Raw genomic sequence first — 26199 nt, forward strand, 5'->3', positions numbered from 1 at the left:
GTCTTCCCCACATCATGGACTTCTAGCTCTACAATTCTGTGAATTATAATACTGCAGAACACCAACAGAACCATTTATAGCCCATAGACCTTCATGATCTAGCTGTGAACATCCCCTGTTTGAAGAATAAGAGGACTCCAGATTCAAGGCCTATGAAAAGAATGAATGATATCTGAATAATTGAAGTGTCCATACCAAAGGACTAACTTTCAGTGAGATAAACTTACAGTGAGGCCCTGCTGACATGTGAGTTAACTGAGGCCTTCCTAGGAAGAAACTCAGCCCAGTTAAGTTCTGCTTTACAGAGAACAGAAAGGAGCCAACTCAGAAACCATGATAACCCAAGCTCTACTTTCAAAACAAACACGTCATGATCAACTCAAATCTCTGGCAGAATGCCTTCCAATATCCCTTCTGCAGGTTCAACCCACTACATGCAAAGTATGGATTATTTTAAAATTACATGTTGTTTGCACAATTTTAAGAGAGTTACCATGTGACCCAGCAATTTCACTCCTTTGCATATGACTAAGAAAAATGAAAACATGTCCACACAAAAAAATTATACGTGAATGTTCATAGCAGCATTCTTCATAATAACTAAAAGATGGAAACAACCTAAATGTCCATCAAATGATAAATGGATAATTGATGCGTGTGGTATATCCATACCATAGATGATTATTTAGCCAGAAAAAAAGAAGCAGGGATGAAAACATTATGGTAAATGAAAGAAGCCAATCACAAAAGACCACATATTACATGATTCTATTTACATGAAATGTCCAGAATAGGCAAATACACAGACAGAAAATAGAACAGCAGTTGCTTAGAGGTTATAGAGGATTAGGGGTGACAGGTGAACGGTACGGGGTTTCATTTTGAGTTCACAACAATGTCCAAAAATTGATTTGGTGATGGTTGCACAACTCCGAATATGCTGTAAACCACTGGGTTGTACCTTTTAAGTGAGTGAATTGTAGGATATGTAAATTACATCTCACTAGAGCTGTTAAAAAAAAGTGAACTGGTGAAAGGATTGTTAAGTAGAGGGAACGGGTTCACAGCTGGTTGCTTTGAAGTCAGAGCCCAGGCCCTGAACACTAGCTTGCGCTGCCTTCCAAAATACAGAGGACCACTCACCATTCACATGCCCAAACCTACACTTACCACTGATCTAACAAAGCAGTGGGACATGTGGGAGCATACGTGATAACTGCCTTCAAGTGGCTTGTAGTTTAAAAGCATTGACTATCAGTAAAGCAAAGGCATAAACTACATGTAAATCATGATAAGGCATAGTGTAGTGCATGCCTTTGCTCTTCTGACAATAATATAGAGTACAGGATATCCTTTATAATATAATATAGACTATAACATATACTACATCATATCATACAATACAGATAATTCCAAGAGATGGCCTCAAGGGCTGGTCAGATCATATACATGGAAACTAAGAGATTTATTTCTATTAGAGGGAAAAACCAAACATGCCCTCTAAACGCTGATTAAAATTATTTATAGTCAAAGAAAACACATTTAATTATCCCAGTCATACCCAAAGCAAAGTGGGGGAAATTTTTATGACAATGTTAAATTTTTCCACTTTAATTAAAACGTAGGCTTCATATGCTGGATATGAGGCTTACTTCTAGAATGGGCTTTGCATTACACATATTTTATTGTGGAAATCTATTTCTTTACCATCGAGGACTGAAATAAGCCTAAAAGGTCACTAAGTTATTAACTTGGTATAGAGAATATACGCTTCAGACTTCATTTTAAAGGGGTTCAGCTACTAAAGTCTGCAAAAGGTCTTCAGACAGGGAGGCAGGACTTTTTCCCAGGAACAATAGGATGAGACTGCCCTTCTTTCTGACACTAGGCCACTACCTCCCCCTTGTGGCCATAGCTAAACGCTCTGGGTCACGGTCCTAGTTTCAAAGTCTCCTTTAGGAGCCTGTGAACAAATACCAGACAGAAGCTATTATATTTAAAATATTGACAACCATCATTGTGAAGGGCATGGCCAGGCAAAGCTCTCCTAATACCAGCTTCTGTGAGGACTTTACTTGGTCACTTGGTTAACTCTTGATTAACAAGTAAATAGTGTGTCAGGGACTTAAACACAAATCTTCGAAGCTTAACTTTAACAGAACTGGAGCTACTGCCTATCCTGGGAATTAAACGGGTGAACCTCAGAACAAAATGTTTTTAAACTGGTAGGGCACGGGGCATGGCGTCTGGTTAATTTAGACACTGCATTTAAATTTGGAAGATGAATGGTAAGAATAAATTACTCTAGATATGTATAAAATAGCCAACCCTTGAAAACTGAACTTTCATCACAGAAAGGACGAAAACACTTTTAGGGTCACCATTCAGTGTTAGAAAACCCAGTACCATTCCCTGCTTTGCTACAGGTAAAAACAAGAATAACAGAATAACTAAAGTCAGTCTTACTTTAAGACAAACTCTAACTTCCCTTCAAACCTTGCAGCACGATCACTGTTTCATTCTCAGGTAAAATATTCAAACTAGAGCGGTCCTGAGAGTGACTGATGCAATGAGTTAACATGGAGTAAGGTGCACAGGGAGAATCCTGAATGTGAGATAAATCAGACAACTTTAATGAGGCTTAGCCTAATCAGGGCAATCAGGATCTAAAATACAAACAGCTGGAAGATCTTCATCTACTGCATTTTACATGGAAACCCAGGTAGCAGTACACTAGCGTCAGCCTCTTATAACTTAGGGGAACTAAAATTTCAGGACACTAGCATGGGTGAAGGCATCGGGGAACACCAAGGCTAGCGATAACATACTCCGACACACCCTGAATGGAGTGACAATAGCTGCCCAGAGTTCTGTGTGATAATGGGGCATACAGACCAAGTCTGGACTCCCAAGGCCAATGTTCCAATATCAATGCCTGCTGAGGGCAGAGGACAAAGGGATTGTGTGCTATTACTACTTCCCACCTTTGTATCTTGTTAAGCTTGCCATTTCTGGTTTTAGTCTGTCCTGCTCTGTTTACAAATGGAGAACTTGAGCCCAGAGAAATTAATGAAGTTAATATAAAGTCATACAACCAGTCAGTGGTTGACTCAAGATGAGTTACCAAGTCTATGACTCCATATCTGTACCAACAAGTCTGGACTGGGAGAAGAGAAGGCTCATGTAAGGTTGCTAATCATTCAAAGAGGAAAATGTTAATTGTTTATTCTGAAGAAGCTTTGAAAGACCAGTTTTAGTTCCGTAGCAACACTGTCTTAGGAACTTTCACAGAAACTATCCTGTGGTCAAAAACATTATTCTCCCTTTGCTTTGCAAAAAGGAAGCTGACATTTCCTGCTATAAATCAGTACATCACAACTTATCTCCTGAAACTTTATTAATTGTGGTTAAAAAAGAGAAAATGTGTGAGAGAATGATAGGAACTATGTAAACCTGTCAATGCTCACTTCAGAAATGAAGTCTCCACAATGGGGAGAGAAAGCTGAAAACTACTTTTCACTTAAATTCTTCCAGGCATCTTAAAGCTTAAAAGAACAAGCTGAGAATGAGAAAATACAATGTAAAGGAAGAGCTACAGGTGCTTACCTGTTCTAATGTAAGTTGCTTAGAAATGGTGTCATTCTCGAGTTTTTTAATTTTCTTCATCAGTTTGTTGACCTGAAATTCCTGCTCTTGTTCAAGATGCTGTTCTAGTTCGGCTTTCTCATGCTGCAACTGGAAGATGAAAAACACACAGACGTGGAAATCAGGCAACTCAAATGCCATGGAAACATTGGCTCCAAAAGGTGACTATATGAAGAAGCTATACCACAAAGTTACATTACCCATTTTTGCTCAAATGTGCAAGTGTATACCTAGTAATCTGTGCCTAACTGGTTCTTCTAACTTAAAACCAAAAGTCATAGGGAATGGAAATGCAATTTGTGTTTCGCAATATACTTTTTGCTACCTTTCAGGTTTTATGCTATAGGCATACAGATAAATTTTTTAAAAATAGAAATTTCATATCAATTTTTATTAAATGAATTGCAGTTTATTCAGATTTGCATCATGTATGTAGACAGAGATGTCAAAATCACAGAACATACTTAGGTAAATTATTCAGAATGCTATTTCCAGTGTACAAGTAAGCATGCCTTCACAAAAATCAGCACAATTATTTTTCTATACAGAGACTGTACACCACAGTTACTATATATTCCCTAAAAACCAAGAGGGAAAATATTGGCTGGGCATGGTGCCTCATACCTGTAATCCCAGCACTTTGGGAGGCCAAGGCAGGTGGACCACCTGAAGTCAGGACTTCAAGACCAGCCTGGCCAACACAGTGAAACTCTGTCTTTACTAAAAATATGAAAGTCAGCTGGGCGTGGTGGCAGGCACCTGTAATCCCAGCTACTTGGGAGGCTGAGACAAGAGAATCGCTTGAATCCAGGAGGTGGAGGCTGCAGTGAGCTGAGATGGCACCATTGCACTCCAGCTTGGGCAACAATAGCAAAACTCTGTCTCAAAAAAAAGAATCTTATTCATGCAATTAAAAGATAAGGCTACGGTGTCATTACCAGAGAAAACTTAAAAACAAAAACAAACCAAACTCCAACCTACAAAACCAAAGGAAAATAAAAGAAATCCAGTGGACCCATAGGGACTTGGGGAGGTTCTCATTAATAATTGCATATTATTTTTATAACACTCTCAACTGGGGTGGGGGGGGGTTTGTTGATCCACAGCAGGGGTTGGCCTGATGTTTCAGAATTAAGGGAAAAAAGTAAAAGCTACTAAAACAACGAAGCACACAAAAGTTTTAGTTTTTGGCTGAATAGGACACTGCTCCCTAATTTTATGTTCACAGCCATTTCTTTTGGCAGACACTATACACCAGGTTCTTCACATGCATTTAGACAGGCATGGTCACTTCCATTTTATACGTGACAAATCACATTATTAGACTGAAGCAATACAGCTGGAAAGTGGCGGAGCTTGGGACCCAGACCCCGCCCAGAACCCCAAACAAGTGCTCTCTCCCGCTGTATCACTGAGCAAACCCAAGAGAGGTCGCCTTCAGGCTGCTCCACCCATGAGTACCTACCACACCCTGCGCACCTGGAAAGCCAAATGATTAAACATAGAAAAAAAGCCATGTATGCTTGCCCAGGGGATGCAACGTTTCTTTGTAAACCCTTCTTAGGGTGGAGTGGACAACTGAGAGCTGAGGCAAGCCTGATCATCCTCAAAATGGCTACAAGTAACACTCTCCACATTTGACAGTGTCCACTGCCCTGAAAACACATACTCAGTTTAAGGGAAAAAAAATTGTTTTGGTTAGGCACAGGGGCTCACGCCTGTAATCGTAGCACTTTGGGAGGTCGAAGCAGGTGGATCACATGAGACCAGGAGTTCAAGACCAGCCTGACCAACATGGTGAAACCCTGTCTCTACTAAAAATACAAACAAACAAACAAATAAATAAATAAGCCCGGTGTGGTGGCATGCACTAGCTACTCAGAAGGCTGAGGCAGGAGAATCCCTTAAACCCAGGAGGCAGGGGCTGCAGGGAGGTGAAGGTTGCAGTGAGCCGAGATCACACCACTGCACTCCAGCCTGGGGGACAGAGCGAGACTCTGTCTCAAAAAAGAAAAAAAAAAAGAAAAAAAATTTTAATCTGACATAGTCTTCCAACACTGGAAATATTGACTAAATAGATGCTATTTTCCTTCCAACTGTTTTTGATCTTCAAGGCCAAAAATAACCTGGTCAATCTTGCAGGGACCCAAGAGAAAAGCAGGTGTAAGGAGGTGCTTACAGTGACAAGTCTATACTTAGCTAGCTCTTTAAAACTCAGATTCTGCAAGACCAAGCAGCAATTAAAAGAACTAAGATGAATGAATAGAGAACAAGAAGAGTTCCCAGCAATTTTGAGAAAGAATCCAATGGAACAAGCATCGCTTAGGAGGAAAAATATAGCAAAGCATGTACATCTGTGCCTAAGGCTTTCATTCAGTAAGCGTGGTGTGCTGTCTTCTATCTGCAGGTACTATGCGAATGGTAGGCGAGATCTATAGTTAACATATCATCCTTGCCCTAAAAATAGTTATGAACACTAAGCTTTAACAGTATCTACTAGTTATTGAGAGATGATAAACTTAAGTCTTAAAGCCTTTAAACTATTTGCATAGCTTTTTTAATACAGTAGCTATGTTTTCTTCCAATACGTTTTCAACTGCTGCCATTTTTATTTGAAAGAACCCTTCTTTTTTCTCAACATTATGCCTCTGCCCTGAGGTAAACTAAAACAATAAAGGGTGTAATCTAACATTGAAAAATCTCTTGCCCACCAAGCAGCGTTTGTCATAGAATGTTAATCTGAAGAAAGGCAAGGCTCTCATTGGCTTGCAGGAAAATATCCATATTTAGACAGATGGTCTAACACTGTCAGTAGCTTTAGGTACTTCCTTTAAGACTACAGATTGAACTAATAATAAAGCCTATCAGAGCTCTCAATTTTAGGAGGCATTTTCCTCTCAAGAGCTATACCCGATGGAAAATTTGATGGTAAAGCTGTCATTACCAGAACTCAAGTAAGGTCACTGGGTTACACTAACCCATTTGGAAAATATCAAGCCATTCTGAGATGTAACTCTGTTTGCTAAAGATTCACAGTTTTTATCATCCCCCAAAGACAGTGCTAAAACAAACAGTTCTGCTGCCTGCTTTGTTCTGCCACCTCAGGTGACATGCAACAGAAGCAGAGCATAGAGTTCCTGAACAAAGACTAGAAACAGAAAATACAGTTCTTCCTGGAACAAAGAAACTGCCAATAAAAAGAGAAACATGGCCAGGCACAGTGGCTCATGCCTATAATCTCAGCACTTTTAGAGGCCGAAGCAAGACGATTGCTTGAGCCCCAGAGTTTGCGACCAGCCTAGGCAACACAGTGAGGCTCTGTCTCTATAAGAAAAGATTAGCTGGATGTGGTGGTGCGCGCACCTGTAGTCCCAGCTACTCAGGAGACTGAAGTGAGAGGACTGCTGGAGCCCAGAAGATCAAGGCTGCAGTGAGCATGAGTGCACCACTGCAATCCAGCCTGGGTGACAGACCGCGACCCTGTCTAAATAAAAAAAATAAATAAATTAAAAAAAAAAAAAAAAAGAGCTTGCTTGAGAGAAACACAGAAGTACCTCAGTCCCCTAAAATCATGAGACAAGGGTTAAGATGAGCAAGAGGTAGGCGGCAAATGTGTGCATAGGGACCTTGAAGGACTAATAACTACAGAACTTGCCTCATATAGTTTGTCTAAGAAAAATTCAGATATTCTCTTTTAAACAGATACCACGTAAATTCAAGCAACGTGGCTCCAATAGGGTTTGAACCAACACCCTGAATTGACCTGCCTATTTTAAAGCTATAGCTCATGGCACCACAGACGTGAAAACCCTGGGAAGCCTAGTGCAGGGTGACTCAAGACTAGCTGTCAGTTTCACCTCTGATGCCCATCTTCAATATGGGCAAACTTTTCTAGGCACGACTTTAAATTTATAATCATAGGTCTTAATGTACTGTTACATGAACAATTTTAAATCTTCCAATAAAGTCAAAGATCCTGAACTAGAACAGAAATTATTCCATCTAATAATAATCAAGCATATTAATTAATATTTTGAAATGATACTCATGTGTCTGCCTTAAATATATATAAGGCTAGATGCCTAGGCAGATTAAAAGGCTTTTTTCAAAAATCAGAATTTTCAACAAATACATTTTTTATATAAGGCCAATCTCAAAGATTATGGAACAGTTTTATAACCCTTATTTGTGCTATATGTTAACACTAATAAAAATATCCCTGTGGAATCAGAATTACATAACAATGATCCCTCCCTCAGCAGATCACATTTTCAACGGAATTAGGGTTATATAAATAAAAGTTTGTTCCTTGGGATCCAACAAGAAAAATATATTAACAGAACTGAAAAGGGCATAAACGAAAATGCAACTATATGCTCAACTATAAATCAGTATAATTTTAAATTCTAAGTTCTAAAGCAAGCATTTTCTTATATCATCCACTGATTAGATATATAGTCTCAAAGCAAACTTCCAGCCCAATGAAATACACAAGTGTAGCATTAATTTGATCTTAAGCAGGCTAGCCTTAAGCATCATCCAATTACCAATAATTGTGCTTATAATTTACAAAGGATTTCTGGAACCACTTCAATGAACCAGGCCTTTTACATAATAGATTCAAGAACTCTGCACCAAATGACTTTTTATTCTCAATAAATTCTTTCTAGCAGGTAGAGGCATTGAAAATCATTTACCTGGGAGAACCTCCTCCAATAGGTACCACAGGTGCATGTGTATGCTGGATGCTGAGAGCACCTTCCCACCCAACATGCAGCAGGTTTGCTGGATCCTAGGTTTTGTAAAATGTCAATGTGCAGGTCTGGGCTTGTTGTCAAGTCAGTCCTTGCCAACTGAAGCACAGCTTCTAGCCACTACCCCTAGGACCCAGCTTTTTCAAGACAACTTAAGAATAAACCAGGTCAGGCACGGTGGCTCACGCCTGTAATCCCAGCACTTGGGAGGCCGAGGTGGGCAGATGACCTGAGGTCAGGAGTTTGAGTCCAGCCTGGCTAACATGGTGAAACCCTGTCTCTACCAAAAATACAAAAAAATTAGCCGGGCGTGGTGGCATGCGCCTGTAGTCCCAGCTACTCAGGAGGCTGAGGCAGGAGAATCACTTGAACCTGGGAGGTGGAGGTTGCAGTGAGCCGAGATCGCACCACTGCACTCTAGCCTGGGCGACAAGAGCGAGACTCTGTCTAAAAAAAAAAAAAAAAAAAAAAGAAAAGAAAGAAGAAGAAGAAACTTGAGAGGCCCCCAGCTTTGTTTTCACTAGTCAACTAATATCTCTGTTACCCACAGTACTGCAACTAACATCCTTGGTTTATTGAAAATTACCAAGGAATGGAGCTACCTGCATTGGACCAAGTAAAGGCCACCCCAGGACAGTAACTGCATTAAGCCATTAGACTGTCAAAAGCAATCATAATGTTATTAATATGAGCTTTGGAAAAAAGCTCAAAAATCTCTCTCAGAACATAGAAAGTCTCTCAAGAACCGACTTGTCAGCTGTTCTACTGAGCAGAAATTCAGACTCCCACCTCAAACTCAGTACTTCATCACTAAGGGCTTCTTGGGCCCACACTTATTCCCACCTCCTCCCCTTCTGTTACTGGTACCAGTAATCTGGGTCAATGCCTCATATCTCATGAGTTACCAAGGCCCATGAAGTCAGCCTCCACAACAGCTGTCACACACACACACACACACACACACACACACACACACTCTTCTTTGTGTGTGCCATGTGCTCATGTCCCCAATCTGGTTCAGGCCTTTTATTCCTTTTCCTTTGGGCTACTGCCAAAACCTCCTACTGGATCTCCCCAGGCCCACTGTAGATCATCCTAGCACAAGTCCTATTACTTCAATGTCCTGCTCAAAACTCTTCAATGGCTCCCTACTACCTGTGGACTAAGTCCAAACTCACTGGCATAACATTCAAGTCCTTCCATGATCCAATCCCTATGCAAGCTTCCCACGCCTTCCTCATACTATTTTCACACTACTCAGTTGATGTGACAGTCCAAGGTTTGCAAGCATAAATGCCTTCAGGGTTCATGCATGCAACAAACAAAGAATGGATGGGTTTAAGCCAGGGAGTGGTAGCTATTGTGGTTAAAGGAAAAGCTCATGTCCTTTTCTGACTCTTAAAAAGAAAATCCCATCATGCCAGCCAAACACTTTTGGTGACCATACTGGTCCAGGGGCTTCTAGATCACAATACTTGCTAGTCATGCCGGATCACTCTTACAGAAACCATGCCACTCACTCTGCCCACATGCCCCATTCATGCTGTGCCTCTGCCTATGGAGTCTGAATCCCCCCCCTCAATTTACCGAGACTAGGGGATAGCATAAAAGACTTCTTCCCCAATGCTTTCCCACAGGCCCTCAGCATAATGTGCACTCACCCTCCTTTAAGGTGTGAGAAGCACATTGTCATTTAAGTGCATTTTAATGTCTATTTCATTATGTTTTTCTATATCTTTTCCATCAGCTACTTCTAAACGCAGCTAATGCTTCAAGGCGATTATTACGTCTCAAGCACTTTATATACACTATCACACTTGATGGTTGAATCTTCGTAACTCTACAGTAAAAACTGTTATCTGCATTTTGCAAAGAGTGAAACCACAGCTTAAAGAGATTAGGTGATCTAACTGAAATTTCACAGGTAAAGGGTAAATCCAGGGTTCAAACTGAGGTCCTTGGCTTCAAAGCCTTTGCCCTCATCTCTGATGTGTGCTGCCATCCTAGAACACCTGGGTACATTCTCAATCACTCTTTACAGGATTGAAAGCTCTAAGAAGGGCAGTGACTAGGATTTCCTTGATCCTACTCCAAAACATAGAAAATACATTGTGAATGCAAATACTGATTGAATAAATAACGTCCTCACTTCATGTGGACCGTTTGCTCTAGATTAAGCCTCAGGATAAGCAAAACAACGGTTGGGGGTGGGGTGGATTAATCAAGATCTAGGACATTACCCATATATCATGGTCTGCCCCAAAGCCCCTGTTTCTCTTCCTGTTTATAGCCCCCTCCAACTCCTAGACATAATCAATATCCTAATTCTTATGGTATTTACTTCCTTAGATTTTTCCGAAAGTTGTTTTTTTAAACAACCTACGTATTCATCTACTTCCAAACATTGGTCTTGCTAGGTTTTGCATTCTTTCATATCCAGCTTCTTCTGCTAAATGAACTTGTTACTAATTGTGGTTTGTATTTTCATTGCTTCACAGTATCCAGCTATTTATACCACAGTCTATCCTCTCGACGGATGACAGGCACTTGGGTCATTTCTTTTTATTTATTTATTTTGAGACAGAGTCTCACTCTGTCGCCAGGCTGTAATACAGTGGTGTGATCTTGGCTCACTACAACCTCCGACTCCGTGGTTCAAGTAATTCTCCTGCCTCAGCCTCCCGAGTAGCTGGAATTACAGGCACACGCCACCACACCCAGCTAATTTTTGTATTTTTAGTAGATACAGAGTTTCATGTATCTACTATCATGTTGGCCAGGCTGGTCTCAATCTCCTGACCTCGTGATCCACCCACCTCAGCCTCCCAAAGTGCTGGGATTACAGGCGTGAGCCACCACGCCTGGCCATTTCTAGTTTTTTATCATGATCAATGGCACAAAGAACATTCTTCTACATATCTGGTACACATGTACATGTAATATGATATATACCCAGGATTGAAACCACTGGGTCATAGAGAATAAATATCTCCAACTTAATTAGGTACTACCAAATTGTTTTCAAATGGGTGTAATGATTTCAATTTTCTACCTGCAGTACATAAGAATTTATTAGTAGTATCTTGTTGTGGTTTAATTCACCTTTCCTGACTACTAATGAGGTTGTGTACTTTTTCCATTTGTTTACTGGCTTTTTGGCCACATACTTACGTGAAGAGTCTGTTTAAATCATTTGCCATTTTTCCTCTGGGTTGTTTGCTTTCTTACTGATTTGTAGTTCTCTGTCATTACATATGGTGCATATCTCTTCTCCCATTCTGTGGTTCATCCTTGCATTTTCCTTATGATATGTCTCTGGCCCTCTCCTCTGGGCACACCTCCTGAGTAACAGCACTAATTTCCATGGGAATAAATAATTTCTAAAGAAAACACTCCCAAATTTATATTTCTAGCCCACACTTCTCTGTTGAGAGTCAGAACCTCTGTCCAACTGCCTTGTCTGTTCTCTCCATTTGGAAGCCCAGACATTGCAATTGAACTTCTGACATTCTTACTCCAAACATACTCCACTTGCTGTCTTTTCCATCTTAAATGATGGGAACTATTCTTCCAGTCATTGAGACTCAAACCCCTAAGTTTTTCTTGATCCTTTTTTTCTACACCACTTCTAATCCATCCACAAATCCTATGAGGTTATTTCTTCAAAATGTACCCAGAATCCAAAGTTTACCATCTTCACTACTACTCCCTGAATAATCCACTCCATCTCTTGGCATGTATTACAGAATATCCTTCTAATATGCATTGCTCCCACCTTGGCCCCCAATCCATAATCTCTTCATGACACAGCAACCAAAGCAATCATTTTAAGAGTTATGTAGGATCATTTTGCCACTCTGCTCAAAACCCTGGGTGGCTCCCATGCAGAATAAAAGCCAAAGTGCCAACAGTGGCTCCCAAACCTCTATCATATCAAGCCTCCAGACCCATTACCTCCCAATTTCATCTATCACTCTTCTCTCCCCATGACGTCAACCTAACCACACCAGTCTCTCTGCTGCTTCTCCAACATGGCAGGCACAATCTTACTTCAAGGCCTTAGCACTTTCCTATTCCTTCTGCCTACAATACTCTTCCCACAAAAATCTATTTGGCTAGCTTCTTCTCCCAGATTTTGCTTAAATATTACCTCAATGACTTGAATTTACTTAAAACTTCAACTGCCCTATGCCCTTTACAGTGTTCTATATTTTTCCATGGCACTTAATCCCTTCTCTTGGTTTTTGATGCTTTCATATTTTCACATTTAACTGCTTATTGCTGGTACACAGAAATACAGTTTTTCATGTGAGAAAATGGAATTCTAATTACTTATCTGTAGATTCTTAAGATTTAAAAGTTTTCCACTTACACAATAATAAGTAAATGGCAATATTAGTTCCTCCTTTCAATCCTTACATCTTTTTCTTGCCTTTCTGCACTGGCTAGAAATCCACCACAAAAATCAATATAGGTAAATGCAGCAGGCATCCGTGTCTTGTTCTTTTTTTTTTTTTTCAAGATGGAGTCACTCTGTCACCCAGGCTGGAGTGCATTGGTGCAATCTCCGCTCACTGCAAGCTCCACCTCCCCGGTTCAGGCCATTCCCCTGCCTCAGCCTCCCGAGTAGCTGGGACTACAGGTGCCTGCAACCATGCCCGGCTAATTTTTTGTAATTTTAGTAGAGACGGGGTTTCACCACGTTAGCCAGGACGGTCTCGATCTCCTGACCTCATGATCCGCCTGCCTCGGCCTCCCAAAGTGCTGGGATTACAGGCGTGAGCCACCGCGCCTGGCCCCATGTCTTGTTCTTGATTTTAAAGAGAAAGTTAACTTTTCATAATCAAACACAATGGTTAGGGCAGGCTTTTTGTAAACACTTTATTTACGTTTGAGATGGAGTCTCACTCTGTTGCCCAGGCTAGAGTGCAGCGGTACAATCTTGGCTCAATGCAACCACTGCCTCCTGGTTCAACTGATTCTCCTGCCTCAGCCTCCCGAGTAGCTGGGACTACAGGCGTGCACCACCACACCCCACTAACTTATTTTTGGTACTTTTAGTAGAGATGGGGTTTCACCATGCTGGTCAGGCTAGTCTTGAACTCCTGACTTCAAATGATCTGCCCATCTCCGCCTCCCAAAGTGCTGGGATTACAGGTGCGAGCCACCGCGCCTGGCCTATGTAAACACTTTTTTAAAAAGTCAGGTTTCAGTTCTATTCTTAGTTCACTAATTTTTATCATGAATTGTTACACTTTATCAAATCCTCTCTCCATCTATTAACATGATCATGACTTTTTCTTTTTATTCTATGAATGTGGCAAATTACACTTACTGATTTTCTACTGGTAAACTAAACTTGCATTTCTTGTATAAACCCAACGTGGTCATGGTGCATTGTCCTTTTAATATATTGCTGACTTCATTTACTTATATTTTGTGTAGGATTTTTGCTCATGATTGAGGCTGTACTATAATTTGCCTTTTCTGAACTACACTTAAGTTTGAGCATTAAAGGTTATGTTACTCTTAAAATATATTGGGGACCCATTTTTTTCCCTTTAGAATTTATGGACGACAATTTTTTTTTTTTTTTTTTTTGAGATGGAGTTTTGCTCTGTCACCCAGGCTGGAGTGCAGTGACGCAATCTCAGCTCACAGCAAGCTCCGCCTCCCAGGTTCACGCCTTTCTCCTGCCTCAGCCTCCCGAGTAGCTGGGACTACAGGCGCCTGCCACCGCCCCTGGGTAATTTTTTGTATTTTTAGTAGAGACGGGGTTTCACCATGTTAGCCAGGATGGTCTCGACCTTCCGACCTCGTGATCCACCCGCCTCAGCCTCCCAAAGTGCTGGGATTACAGGCCTGAGCCATCACACCCAGGCTTTTTTTGTATTTTTAGTAGAGACGGAGTTTCACCATGTTAGCCAGTATGGTCTCGATCTCCTGACCTCGTGATCCGCCCGCCTCGGCCTCCTAAAGTGTTGGCATTACAGGCATGAGCCAACGCGCCCGGCCAGAAGACAAATTACTTTATCCTTGAATGTTTGGTACAACTCTCAATGAAACCATTTGGACCTGGAATTCATTGTTTATGAAGGCTGTTGATCTCTAATTCAATTTCTTTACAGGACAGAAGACAGTTTTCTTTTTCTTCCTCAGTCAGCTGGAGAAAGTTGTGTTTTTCTAAGAATTTGTCCACATCATATAAATTTCAAATGTATTGCCATATAGTTATTCATTAGTTTTTCACTTAACATTTGAATGTCTACAAGAAAAGTGATATGTTTCCAGTTTCCTGCCAAAGATTTCAAGGTTGGCTTTTACTTCTCTGAGTATAGTAAGCATGGTTGCTTTATAGTATATGCCCAGTAATTCCAATATTTGAAGTATCTGCGAAGTCCATTTCTTTTATTTCTAGTCACTTACATTCATGGAATCTCATATCTTCATGTGCATGGATCTTTAACTGTGGGCTGAATATTGTATTTGAAAATTTATCAGCAGGAGAAGCTTGTAGCCTAGGATGATAGGAACTCGCTCCATAAAATTCCATCTCCTTTGGCTAAGCACCATAAGTCTGGGTCTACCTTAATCCAAAATCAAAGCCTTCTGTCTCTGATTTACCCAGATGATGCAAAACTAGTTCACTCTTAGCCTAAGCATGCAGCCCTTCATGATTCCAGCTTGAGGTAAGGTTGACTGATCACTCTCTCTAACTTTGACCAAAAGCAATCAACTGACTTCTGCAGCCCCAGCTCCACACAACGACCAAAACCACAATTTACTATCTCAGGTGTTTTTCTGGATGAATTCCAAGTGCCCTCTGAATAAAACCAGCCTTGGGTGCTTCATTCCCACCCTCCTTCAGATCTCTGCCCAACAGTTCTGCACCATCATGTTAATTATTTAACAAAGAAGGATTTTGTTAAGCTTTTGTTTATCTTCAGTGAGGTATGTCTGAGTTATCTAATCTGCTATTTTCTACAGGAAAAGCCATAATATAACTTTTATAAAGAGAAAAAATAGCTACGTTTTTCCAGAAATTAGTTATTTGTTATTTTGATTCCTTGTTAGCAACACTGAGGACCAGAGTCAGGCCCTCACTTCTGAGCAGATGGCTTCAGGATAATATCAGACTTCCTATCTACTTGGAATACCTAAAGGGCTAAGTTTGAGTTTCTTGGATTTCCAGGAGCATGATGCCACTAAAAGCATGAACACCTTTAAAAAAAATCTGGTTAGGAGGAATATTAAAAAAAAAAAAAAAAGCTCCATGGAAAAGATTTTTAAAGTCCTTGCAGGGCACGGTGGCTCATGCCTGTAATCCAGCATTTTGGGAGGCTTAGGCAGGCAGATCACTTGTGGTCAGGAATCCAAGACCGGCCTGGCCAACATGGTGAAATCCTGTCTCTACTAAAAAAAAAAAAAAAAAAAAAAAAAAAAAAAAAAAAAAAAAAAAAAATACAAAAATTAGCTGGGCTAGTTAAAATTAGCCCAGTTACTCGGGAGGCTGAGGCATGAGAATCACTTGAGCCCAAGAGACGGAGGTTGCAGTGAGTCAAGATCATGCCAGCCTGGGCAACAGAGAGAGACTATCTCCAAAAAAAAAAAAAAAAAAGAGGGAGAAAAAGAAATCCTTTAGGCTCTGGCATATTGAAAAATCCATTTTGTAAAAACTGGCATTTTCTCCTGAGGAAGAAAGAGTGTTTAGCCCAAAGAATTCATTCTAAGCTGAGGCATTATTGAAAATCAAAATAAAAAGGTCTCATCTTTCTTACCAAGTTTATGAGTGGAGGAAATAGGAAGGTGAGGACAGCAGCGGGATATAACTCCGTATTTTAAAGTAATTACTGACTGGGCTGACTGCAAATTGTTTAAAAATGAAATGCAAAACATTGTAACATTTAGAACCAAAAAGTTTTAAAGTTATTTTAAAACTGTTCCTAGTGATAGCTAGGGTCTATCAATAGTGGGGCCTAGTATCCTTTAATAGACAAGATTCACCTTTCCAACTAGAAATAAGAATATTTCTCCCATCTACTTTGGTAAATACAGCAAGTTTAACTCCAGCTTCACCTAATTATTTTTATCTTTCTTTTCTTCTACCTTTATTTTTCCCTCTACCTACTTTTTCTCACATTTTATGTCAAAAAAGTCAGCATCTGAAGCTTCTGAGCCCTTACTTTTTGCCCTTATGGTTTTTTTTTTTTTTTTTGGGATGTTAGCACATCACATCTAGCCATAACCTTAGTACATGTGCACATGCACGCACACTTTAAAAGAAACTCAGTAATTTCAACACTGAAGAACGACTTGTTTTATTGTATTATCTACTCATAACAAATTACATTGCAATGAGAGATTTTTGCCATGCTACTAACAGAATTCTGGCTTATAATTTGGCCACTGGTGGCGGTAGCATAAAATGCATTAAAAACAACTCAGTGGCTCTTTGTAGGCACACTGTGAATGCAATGTGTGAACCTCTTGCTCCTGAAAAGATCAGACAAAGCTGAGGTTCAGGTAATTTGGAATGAAAACAATAAGAAAAAGCTCTGTTCTAACTGTTTTGAAAGCTATTTTGTGATAGCAAATTTCTCTGATCAGTATTAAGGGCCCTGAAAAACAAGCCAGGAGGGCCACAGATCTAGACATCTAAATATAAAGGATATATTTCATTTAGATCTCTCCCCTAACATAGAGAGACCAAGGTTTCATCTGAATGGATGCAATGGTGTCATAGTCTTGGCGCCTTTGAAATTAACTAAATGAAGTTTCATACATTATTTATCAGCTTGACATGTGATTTTGCTCCTTGCATAAACAAAAAAATTTCATTGCCATCTTAGTGGCTTGGGAAACTTGAAGGGGAGCGAGGGTGAAGAGGATGCTTCAGATTCTAGTGTACATCCTGGAAAAGAAGAGAATTGGGAGTCTATACTCACTTCCTTTGCCTGCAGAAATTGTCACACTACTCAGAAAAAGAGTCTTTCAGGGGTTAAGTAAGCATACACTCTAGAAAAAAAAGAATCCAGTAAGATGGTATTAGGAGAAACCACTTCTCCAGAATTGACAGGACAAGTGAAAGAAGGCAAATGAAGTGCTAAGCCCTTTGTCCAGATGAACAAGCAGATCTGGAGACTTAGAAATTCTTCTTCTCAGTTTTATTTCTGTGTAAATGAGATAGAAGAATAATTCTGTTGCATGATATCCTTCTGAACTGCTCAGCTATAAATCATTTGGCAGAGGTAGCTTCAGCAGTTTTGCCCACAACTTCCTTCCTGTCCTCTATTTATCATCTTTCCATAGACGCTAGAGAAACTCCAACTACTTTAGTTCCAGGAAGCATTCTTACCTCAGGAACCAAGTCAATAATAATAAAAATAAGCTGTATCACCTTAATAAGAGATCCAGGACTTTTCTCCTTAAGTATTTCCAACCATCAATGTGCCGCCTATTAGGATATGACTACAATAATTTTTATTATAGGTAGAGCAGCATTATTTTCTCAGGATCAGATCCCATTTCAAATGTGAATTGAAAGTACCGTACTACAAATCTATTGATTATTTTAAGGTCTGAAATTTGCAAGCTGGAATAGATTGAAAAGATTAAGATATATGTAATATGCAGTACTCTTCCTACCCCAATCATAATCTATGATTAAAAAAAATAGTTTATTAACTTTTGGTAGTGGTATTTGTTGAGAAAAGTGTAGACAATCCAGAACAAGCTGAGTGTGCTCCCAAAGAGCAGAAAGTCAAGTTGATGCTTTGGCCCTGCATAAAAGCAGGTGGGAAAACCCACAATTGCTAAAACCATGATCAATCTCAGTGTCTGAGATAATTGATAAGTCTTCCAGTAGGCATTTGTGATTGGTGGTTAAAAGTTTGCCAGGGGAATCAGAATTTTTTTTTTTTTTTTTTTTTTGAGATGGAGTCTCGCTCTGTCTCCCAGGCTGGAGTGCAGTGACGCTATCTCAGCTCACTGCAAGCTCCGCCTCCTGGGTTCACGCCATTCTCCTGCCTCAGCCTCCCGAGTAGCTGATACTACAGGCGCCCACCACCACGCCCGGCTGATTTTTTGTATTTTTAGTAGAGACAGAGTTTCCCCGTGTTAGCCAGGATGGTCTCGATCTCCTGACCTCGTGATCTGCCCGCCTTGGCCACCCAAAGTGTTGGGATTACAGGCAGAAGCCACCGTGCCAGGCCTAGAAATTTTTTTTTAAATGAAAGGAAGTTTTACAATAGAGGACTAGTGGAGTGAATCATACAAAGACTGACAAGACAGTTAGGCTAATCATTAGAGCATTCTGATTATACTAGTTCTTAATGATGTGGGCAGTCCAGAATCTCCTGTCACTTGCAAATGAGCCTGACTCTGCAGGGGGGTTCTGTGCACTGCTGCCCATGACAAAGAGATGCTACTAGCATAGCAGGACTCTGAGCTCTCTAAGTCAAAGAAACAGAAGGAGGTGGTTTCAAAAGGTAAGGACAAACCAGGCATCACAATTCTTAAATTTCCTTTTCAAGAAATAAGATGTTTTCTAGTTACAAAAGTATCATGTTGCTGTTACAGAATTAGAAGGAATAGAGCACAAAGAAAACAACATAACCTGTAAGTTCAGCACCCAAGTATAATTACTCTATAACATTCTGAAGAATGGCCTTTTAGACATTTTTTTTTACCCCTAATGTACGTGTTATATAGCAGGTCCTCAAATAATGTCATTTCACTAAAACGTTGATGGGGAGTGGAGTTGATTCCCCACTGGGGCCACTGTCTGTGTGGATTTCCTGTGTTCTCCTCATGTCTGTGTGGGTTTTCTCCAGGTACTCCAGCGTCCTCCCACATCCCAAAGATGTGCACAACATGTTAACTGGCATTGTTTAAATGGTTCCAGTCTCAGCCAGTGTGAGTGTGCCCGTGTGCCCTGCGATAGAATGGATCCTGTCCAGGGCAGATTTCCACCTTGTAACCTAAGCTACCCAGAACTGCCAAGACAGGTTCTGACCACCTGTGACCCTAAACTGGAATCATTGGGTAAGTAATTATCTTACTTCTTCTTAACTAGTCTCTTTTAAAGTATACATAGCTCAGTTTATTTCAATGTGTAATATTTAAAGTGTTTGGGGTCTTTATTTGGAAGTTTGGTCATGTTTTCGTGACCAGAAATATGCAATAGGAACTTAACTCTTGTTTGTATCAATTGGTCTCTGGTAAAATTAGATTCATTGGCCGGGTGCGGTGGCTCACGCCTATAATCCCAGCACTTTGGGACGCCAAGGCATGCAGATCACTTGAGGTCAGGAGTTCAAGACCAGCCTGGCCAATGTGGTGAAACCCTGTCTCTACTAAAAATACAAAAATTAGCTGGGCATGGTGGCAGGTGCCTGTAATCCCAGCTACTTGGAAGGTGAACCGAGATCGCACCATTGCACTCTAGCCTAGGTGACAGTCTCAAAAATAAACAAACAAATAAATAAGATTCATTATATGTCATTTCACTTAAAGACACATTTTCTAAGAACTTATCGGCAACATTAAGTGAGAACTTACGGTATATTAAATTCTTTCTTTGAGACAGAGTCTCACTCTATCCCCCAGGCTGGAGTGCAGCAGTGTGATCTCGGCTCACTGCAACCTCTGCCTCCCAGGTTCAAGCAATTATCCTGCCTCAGTCTCCTGAGTAGCTGAGATTACAGGCATGCGCCACCACACCCAACTAATTTTTTGTATTTTTAGTAGAGACGGGGTTTCGCCATGTTGGCCAGGCTGGTCTCGAACTCCTGGCATCAAAGTGATCCACCCGCCTTGGCTTCCCAAAGTGCTGAGATCACAGGCGTGAGCCACCACGCTCAGCCTGTATATAAAATTCTGATAAGTTTGCTCACAAACGCTTCTTACAGGTTTGAATTACAAATAATGATTAAAGCACAACCTCTCTTCAAGGCATTCGAGAGTAGAATTTAGCTCTAATGTAGGTTCATGTTGAATTTACCAAAAATAATAGAGTTCTTTTTGGAACAATGTCTCACCAATCAGGTAGTGAATCCCATGGCCTGGGCTCAGAAAGATGTAGACTTCTCAGTCAAGAGTTCTCACAAGATAAAGATAAAATTTTGTGTCTGTACTGGATAGACAGAAAAGCAAGGGAGAAGAGCTGCATGCTCCCTTTTGTGTGTGTTTTCCTGTTGGTGAGGATGAACACATACGGAGGTGTTTAAGCCATCTCCCAAACTGGATCTTTTAAAGGGCAAAGGGATTTACTCTCATGTATACTTAGGTAAACTTGATTCTATTTTTTAAAGGTATTGGATACCCAACTTGGCCATAGCAGACAGGAAGGGACACGTCTCTTCTATAGCAAGTTTCATTTTGTTCTCAGGATCAAAAAATCCCTTTGAAATGCACATAAAAGCATTGTCCAATCACTATCAGAAATAACAGCCAAAGCACTCTGACAAAACAAAAATTGATCTGTATATAGCCTCTCAGTGGCCTTTGGGTGAAAAATGCTGAACACTTTCATAGTGAACAGGTCAATGCACCCATTTGTCTGTGGGTGACACTTGTAGCATGATTTCTCTTAGCAGGCTTTTTTTTAGCAAGGTCCTATGCAGAAGCAAACATCCTAGAAAGCCATATTAAAATAATTACATAGTTGAAAAAGTCTATTGGGATTAATTACTCCAAAAATCTTCCAGATGGAAAACAGTATTTCCATGCTGAGTAGCAGAAAATGTGGGCATTCAACAAAAGACTGGTTGAACCTATTAAGGAAATACATATTGGGAGCCTGAGGGATGAGTATCATAGGCTGAACAGCCCTACCCCTGCTGCAGCTATGATATCCCTGAACTGGACAACAATAGAGGGCAGGTTCTTAAGCACTATCAAAAAATAGACATGTTGTGATACCTGGTGTCTAAAGCAACAGATCTCCTATCATGCCTCAGAATGGCAACAGCTTCAGAACTTGCCAGAGACCTGAACCTAAAACTACCTGCTATCCATCTCCTTTCAAACGCCTAAAGACCAGGGGAAGGGAATGGGCATTATCGTTTAATGGGCACAGAGTTTCAGTTTGAAAAAGTTCTGGAGATGGATGGTGGTGATGGCTGCACAACAAAGTGAAAATGCTTAACGCCACTGAATTGTACACTCAAAAATGGCTAAAATGGTAAATTTTATGTTATGTAAAATTTACCACAACATTAAAATAAAAAGCCTAAAAACCAAGCTGGGATGCATGACAGATTGTCTCAGGAACATGCTAACCATCCATCTGTCCAGATTCTACAAGCTGAATCACCAACAAGCTACAGACCCATCTAGAGATCCCCAATGTTTTCACAGAATCACACCTTCATACTACGCCCTTTCTTTTGGCTGAGGGCAAACGTTAAGACATGCCCGCATGAAGGCTAGGGGTACACATTGTATACCACTTTTGGAAATAACAGTTTATTTTGTTCAGTTTATATACTATTCGATCCCTTTAGAAAGATCCGCTATCCACTGAAAAATTTTTCCAAGTTTTTAGTCTATGATTTTTCTCCTGACCAAGAACTACTGTTTTAGGTATAAGAATTATGAAAACACAATCCCTACATTTCTATGTCATAGCATTACTTAGAGGATGCTTGGAGCTTCAATTTTAAGTTCAAGCCTTCTTACACCAAGTATACAACTATAAATAACTTCCTTTGCTGTTGCATTATGTTCTTATGTTTTCATTCTTTATGTTTTAATTCTTACGTTCTTATGTTTTCATTCTTTTTTAGTATCTTATTTTAAGGAACATCAATATCCTTAAAAGGTAGGTAGGTTACATAAGTGAATGAGAGGCCAATTACAGACTATACAATCACTCATACTGGAGATACATAGAGAAAAGGAACATGATCTGGCAACGTCTTGACTGTCCTATAATGTACTTTGGTTAAAGACTCCAAAAAACAACTGTGTAAATTGAAAAAAAAAAAAAAAAAAAAAAAAAAAAATTAAAAAAAAAAAAAAAAAAAAAAAAAAAAAGTTTCTTGCAGTGCCAAAAATTATGGCACCTGATTACACATACACTTAGGAAAAACAAACCATAATTACATCCCCATGATTCTAGAAGCACCAGGTAAAATAAGTCATTTAATGCTGCCTCAGTGAGACACACTAAAAGGTCAAACTAACCTTCTCCATCCATTTTTCTCTAAATCACAATGCAAATGAATAAATAAAAAGTTTCAGTACAAAAATTTTGTAGACAGTAATGCCTGGGTACCTATTCTTCACATTTCAGTAACTACCATATAAATCAAATTTTGTGCAAGATTAACAGTATCTTTATTCAGTAATTAGGTAGAAAAATGAGACTAATAGAAAGACAGGGGTAAAAGCTGCCTGGAACATGTTATGGTCTTAACACTAAAGTTGCCACATCAGAGTTTCCAGATCCTCTTACAGGATCATCTATGTGGGGAGGTAAGAAAAGAACTTAGGAAGATTTTTTAAAAAGCCTCAAATAACTTCTTATTACAACCTCACTAATATATATACTTCAAGCAAATTAATGAAATTGTTATTGATGATGTTAAAACATATGGGGGTGTTTCACAGACATCTAAAGACAAAATGGTAATAATGTTCTGATAATTTTATACCTGCTCACTATTTTGGGCAAGCTATGTTAAATAATGAAAACTCAATATCCCACTTATTTTTAAGTTCATACTAACCCACAAACTATTTCCCCTAAGCAAACTTTACCTCGTACTTTGCCAGTAAGCTTTGAAAGGGGGAAAAAAAAGGAGGGAGAGAGAATGAGCCTCTGAAGTAGAGAAACCAAACCTTCCTATGTTTTGTGTGGCATCTTCTATATATTACTCGTGATCAACGTTGAGTTTTAATAGCAGTCTGATACTTGTTCAGTAACATATTACTCACCCATTTGAACATGGTTGATTGTGGGTAGTTTTAACTATCATGGATACCTATTTCCTAAAGATGTTTCACTTTATATCCTCATATTTTAGTGCAAAAGACCCACCTATGACTGCCAAAAAGTTTATGTACTTATTATAGGTTCAACATAAAAGGAGAAAAATTTCACATTTGGCATTAGTCCCCATACTTCCAAAATGCCACATTCAACATCTCACGCCAAGATCTTGTGTTCATCAGCAATTTTTTGGAAATGCTCAGGGTACAAAATAGCTTACCTAACATATACAGATGAGCTAGAAAACTACAGTCTTGACTATTACACCGCTGCCACCCTTACCTGGTATTTTGAATCTCCAAAGAACTTAAGCTACAACCTCATCAGCAAATGTTACAAGCAAAGTGCTATATCAAAGTCATTTTCTCCTAGAAAGGAAAACAGTCACGGAAGATGAGGGAGTAGAAAAGATAATTTACCTGCATCAATTTTCTGGAGAGCTCATTAGTGAGGAACTCTTCTTCTTTCTCATAATTTACAGCAAGGGTTTCTTTCTCCTTCTGCAAAGCCTGAATTTTCTTGAATAAAGTGTTACTAATGAATTCTTCTTCCTGCTCAGCCCTGGCTTGCTGTTTAAAAAAAAAAAAGGAAAGAACAAAACAAAACACATGTTAAGGAAACAGGAAATTTACTAATTGAAATATAGTTCTTATTTCCAGAAAGGGTACCCATTTTAAATAGAGCTCTATTTTTAGCTGTGAACCAACACACCCAAGAAATGCAAAACAGAGGAAGTCAGCAGAGTCTATAGAAATGAATATCACTATTATGCCAAAGAGTCCCCCTTTACTATGTGTGGTCCTTATTCTTGAAGTGATATTTCAAAGAAATTAGCCAAGATCACATTGCAGTTTTTATGAAACTGTCCCAAATCAATAACCAGAATACAGAAAGATCCTTCTAATGTAGCAGACGGGTCCAGTCCTGTGCTACGCACATCAATTCATGATAACTCTCACAGGTTGCTACATCTCGACAGTTTACAATTAAAATATCTGGGCAACATTTTTTACTGGAGCAGAGCTCAACTCACTTAAAAGTAAAATTATATCACCTCCTTATGATGTCACTTAAAAGGTTTGGATAGGTTTGGATATGCCATTAAAAAGGCATTATGGGCCAGGTGCAGTGACTTACACATGTAATCCTAGCACTTTGGGAGGCAGAGGTGGGTGGATCACTTTGAGCTCAAGAGTTGAGACCAGCCTGGACAGCATGGCAAAACCCTGTCTCTATCAAAAATACAAAAAATTAGCCAGGCATGGTGGCACATGCCTGTGGTTCCAGCTACTCGGGAGGCTAAGGCAAGAGGATCACTTGAACCCAGAAGACAGAGGTTGCAATGAGCTGAGATCATGCCACTGCACACCAGCCTGGGTGACAGAGTAAGATGTTGTCTCAAAATAATAAATAAAATAAAAAATAAAAGGCATTACAAATGTACATGGACACATGTTCACTGAATAGCTGAATAATTACTAGAAAAAAAAATACACCAAATGGCTGAAAACTAGTTATTAGGAGGTAGTGGAAATCTAGGGGTGAAGGGTAAAGGTGGGTGAGAGGGGCTTCATTTTTTGCTTTATTTCCCTATTGGGAATTTTTTGGAGATGAAGTCAACAAGAGGGATTAGTGAATTTTAAAACCAGAAGAGAAGGGAGTCAGGCATTATTCAATGGAGATGAAAATATTCTTCTGCAGATACCCTCCTCTCTCCCTGAAAAAAAAGTTTTAATAGATAGGCTCATTATTATTCTGTCTAAACAGAAAAGCCTAACCATCTTTGAAGGAAATTAATCTTTTTGGAAAGGGCATCCATGTTTCAAACAAACTCAACTCTATTTAGAGAACTTTTTAAACCACAACATTTTGATTCATTTATACCAAATAATGCATTTGTTTTATCTGTCAAATCAAGGGAGGAAGAGCCACATGAATTCTAAGCCTCCAGCACCTGTCATTTATAATATTCCAAGAGAACCAGACAGGCAGAAGACAAAAGGGCACCCACATTAAGCAATTACCACCTCTTACTGTAAAAGGCTCCGACAATCAATCCCAACTCTGGCAGTTTCGATTTCTGTATATACTCGCCAGCTTCCCCAATATCCACACACTCTAATATCCACGGTTTCTGTAGAGTCCACCCTCCCTGCTCCCCATCACTGTGGCCCTAGGGGAGGTATGCCAGCTTCTAGTATTGCTTGCTGAGCAATTCTACAAAGACAGCCACACATAGTACACAGACTGAAAAACAGAGCTACACAAACACAAACAGTGGAGGCTTTGGGAGAAGGCCCAGTACTCACATTTTTAAAGCCATTCTGGGGTAGTCCAAGAGAGCTAAGCAACAAAGACAAAATTCTTCAGCTAATAAATTTGTAGTGCCAGCCAAGGCACCCAGTGAGCAGTCCACAGGGTCCCCCAGTGGTTCTCTTACATACCTCCTATTTCATTAACGCTTCTCAATGTTTTACTCTTTCCACTACAGTCAAGGAAAACTGCTGAGAACTCATACTTCTCTTCCCCCTTTAAATCAATCCCCACTTGCCTTCCGAACTCTCAAACTTCAGGATTTCACACTAGTGCCATACGCAGGAATCCAAAGTATTTATTTAAGACATATTTGACACATACATATCTAAGCCTGCCATCTATCCAAGCTACTTGTTTTTCTGGTTTTGACTGACAAAGTCCTATATGATTTGAATTCTGACTATTCTAAAAGTTAAAGAACAGAAAGGCTGAGAGGAACTGTAGTGCTCTTGCAGGTGATTCTAGACTTGGCATTCAAAAGGGTGTTTG

At 39.8% G+C, this 26199-nt stretch overlaps 1 protein-coding gene across 1 annotated transcript in view; it reads right to left on the reverse strand.

Moving 5' to 3' along the window:
• CCDC6 (coiled-coil domain containing 6) overlaps window positions 1-26199 on the reverse strand; it is a 120489-nt gene that overhangs the window by 39368 nt on the left and 54922 nt on the right. Inside the window, exons 2-3 of the mRNA XM_032137934.2 lie at window positions 23814-23963; window positions 3607-3735 (exon numbers count right to left, since the gene is read on the reverse strand). Coding sequence (XP_031993825.1) covers window positions 3607-3735; window positions 23814-23963 — 279 coding nt within the window. The remainder of the gene's footprint in view (window positions 1-3606; window positions 3736-23813; window positions 23964-26199) is intronic.

Source organism: Hylobates moloch, unplaced genomic scaffold (genome assembly GCF_009828535.3).
Source record: "Hylobates moloch isolate HMO894 unplaced genomic scaffold, HMol_V3 SCAFFOLD_3, whole genome shotgun sequence".
In the NCBI taxonomy this organism is placed as follows: Eukaryota; Metazoa; Chordata; class Mammalia; order Primates; family Hylobatidae; genus Hylobates; species Hylobates moloch.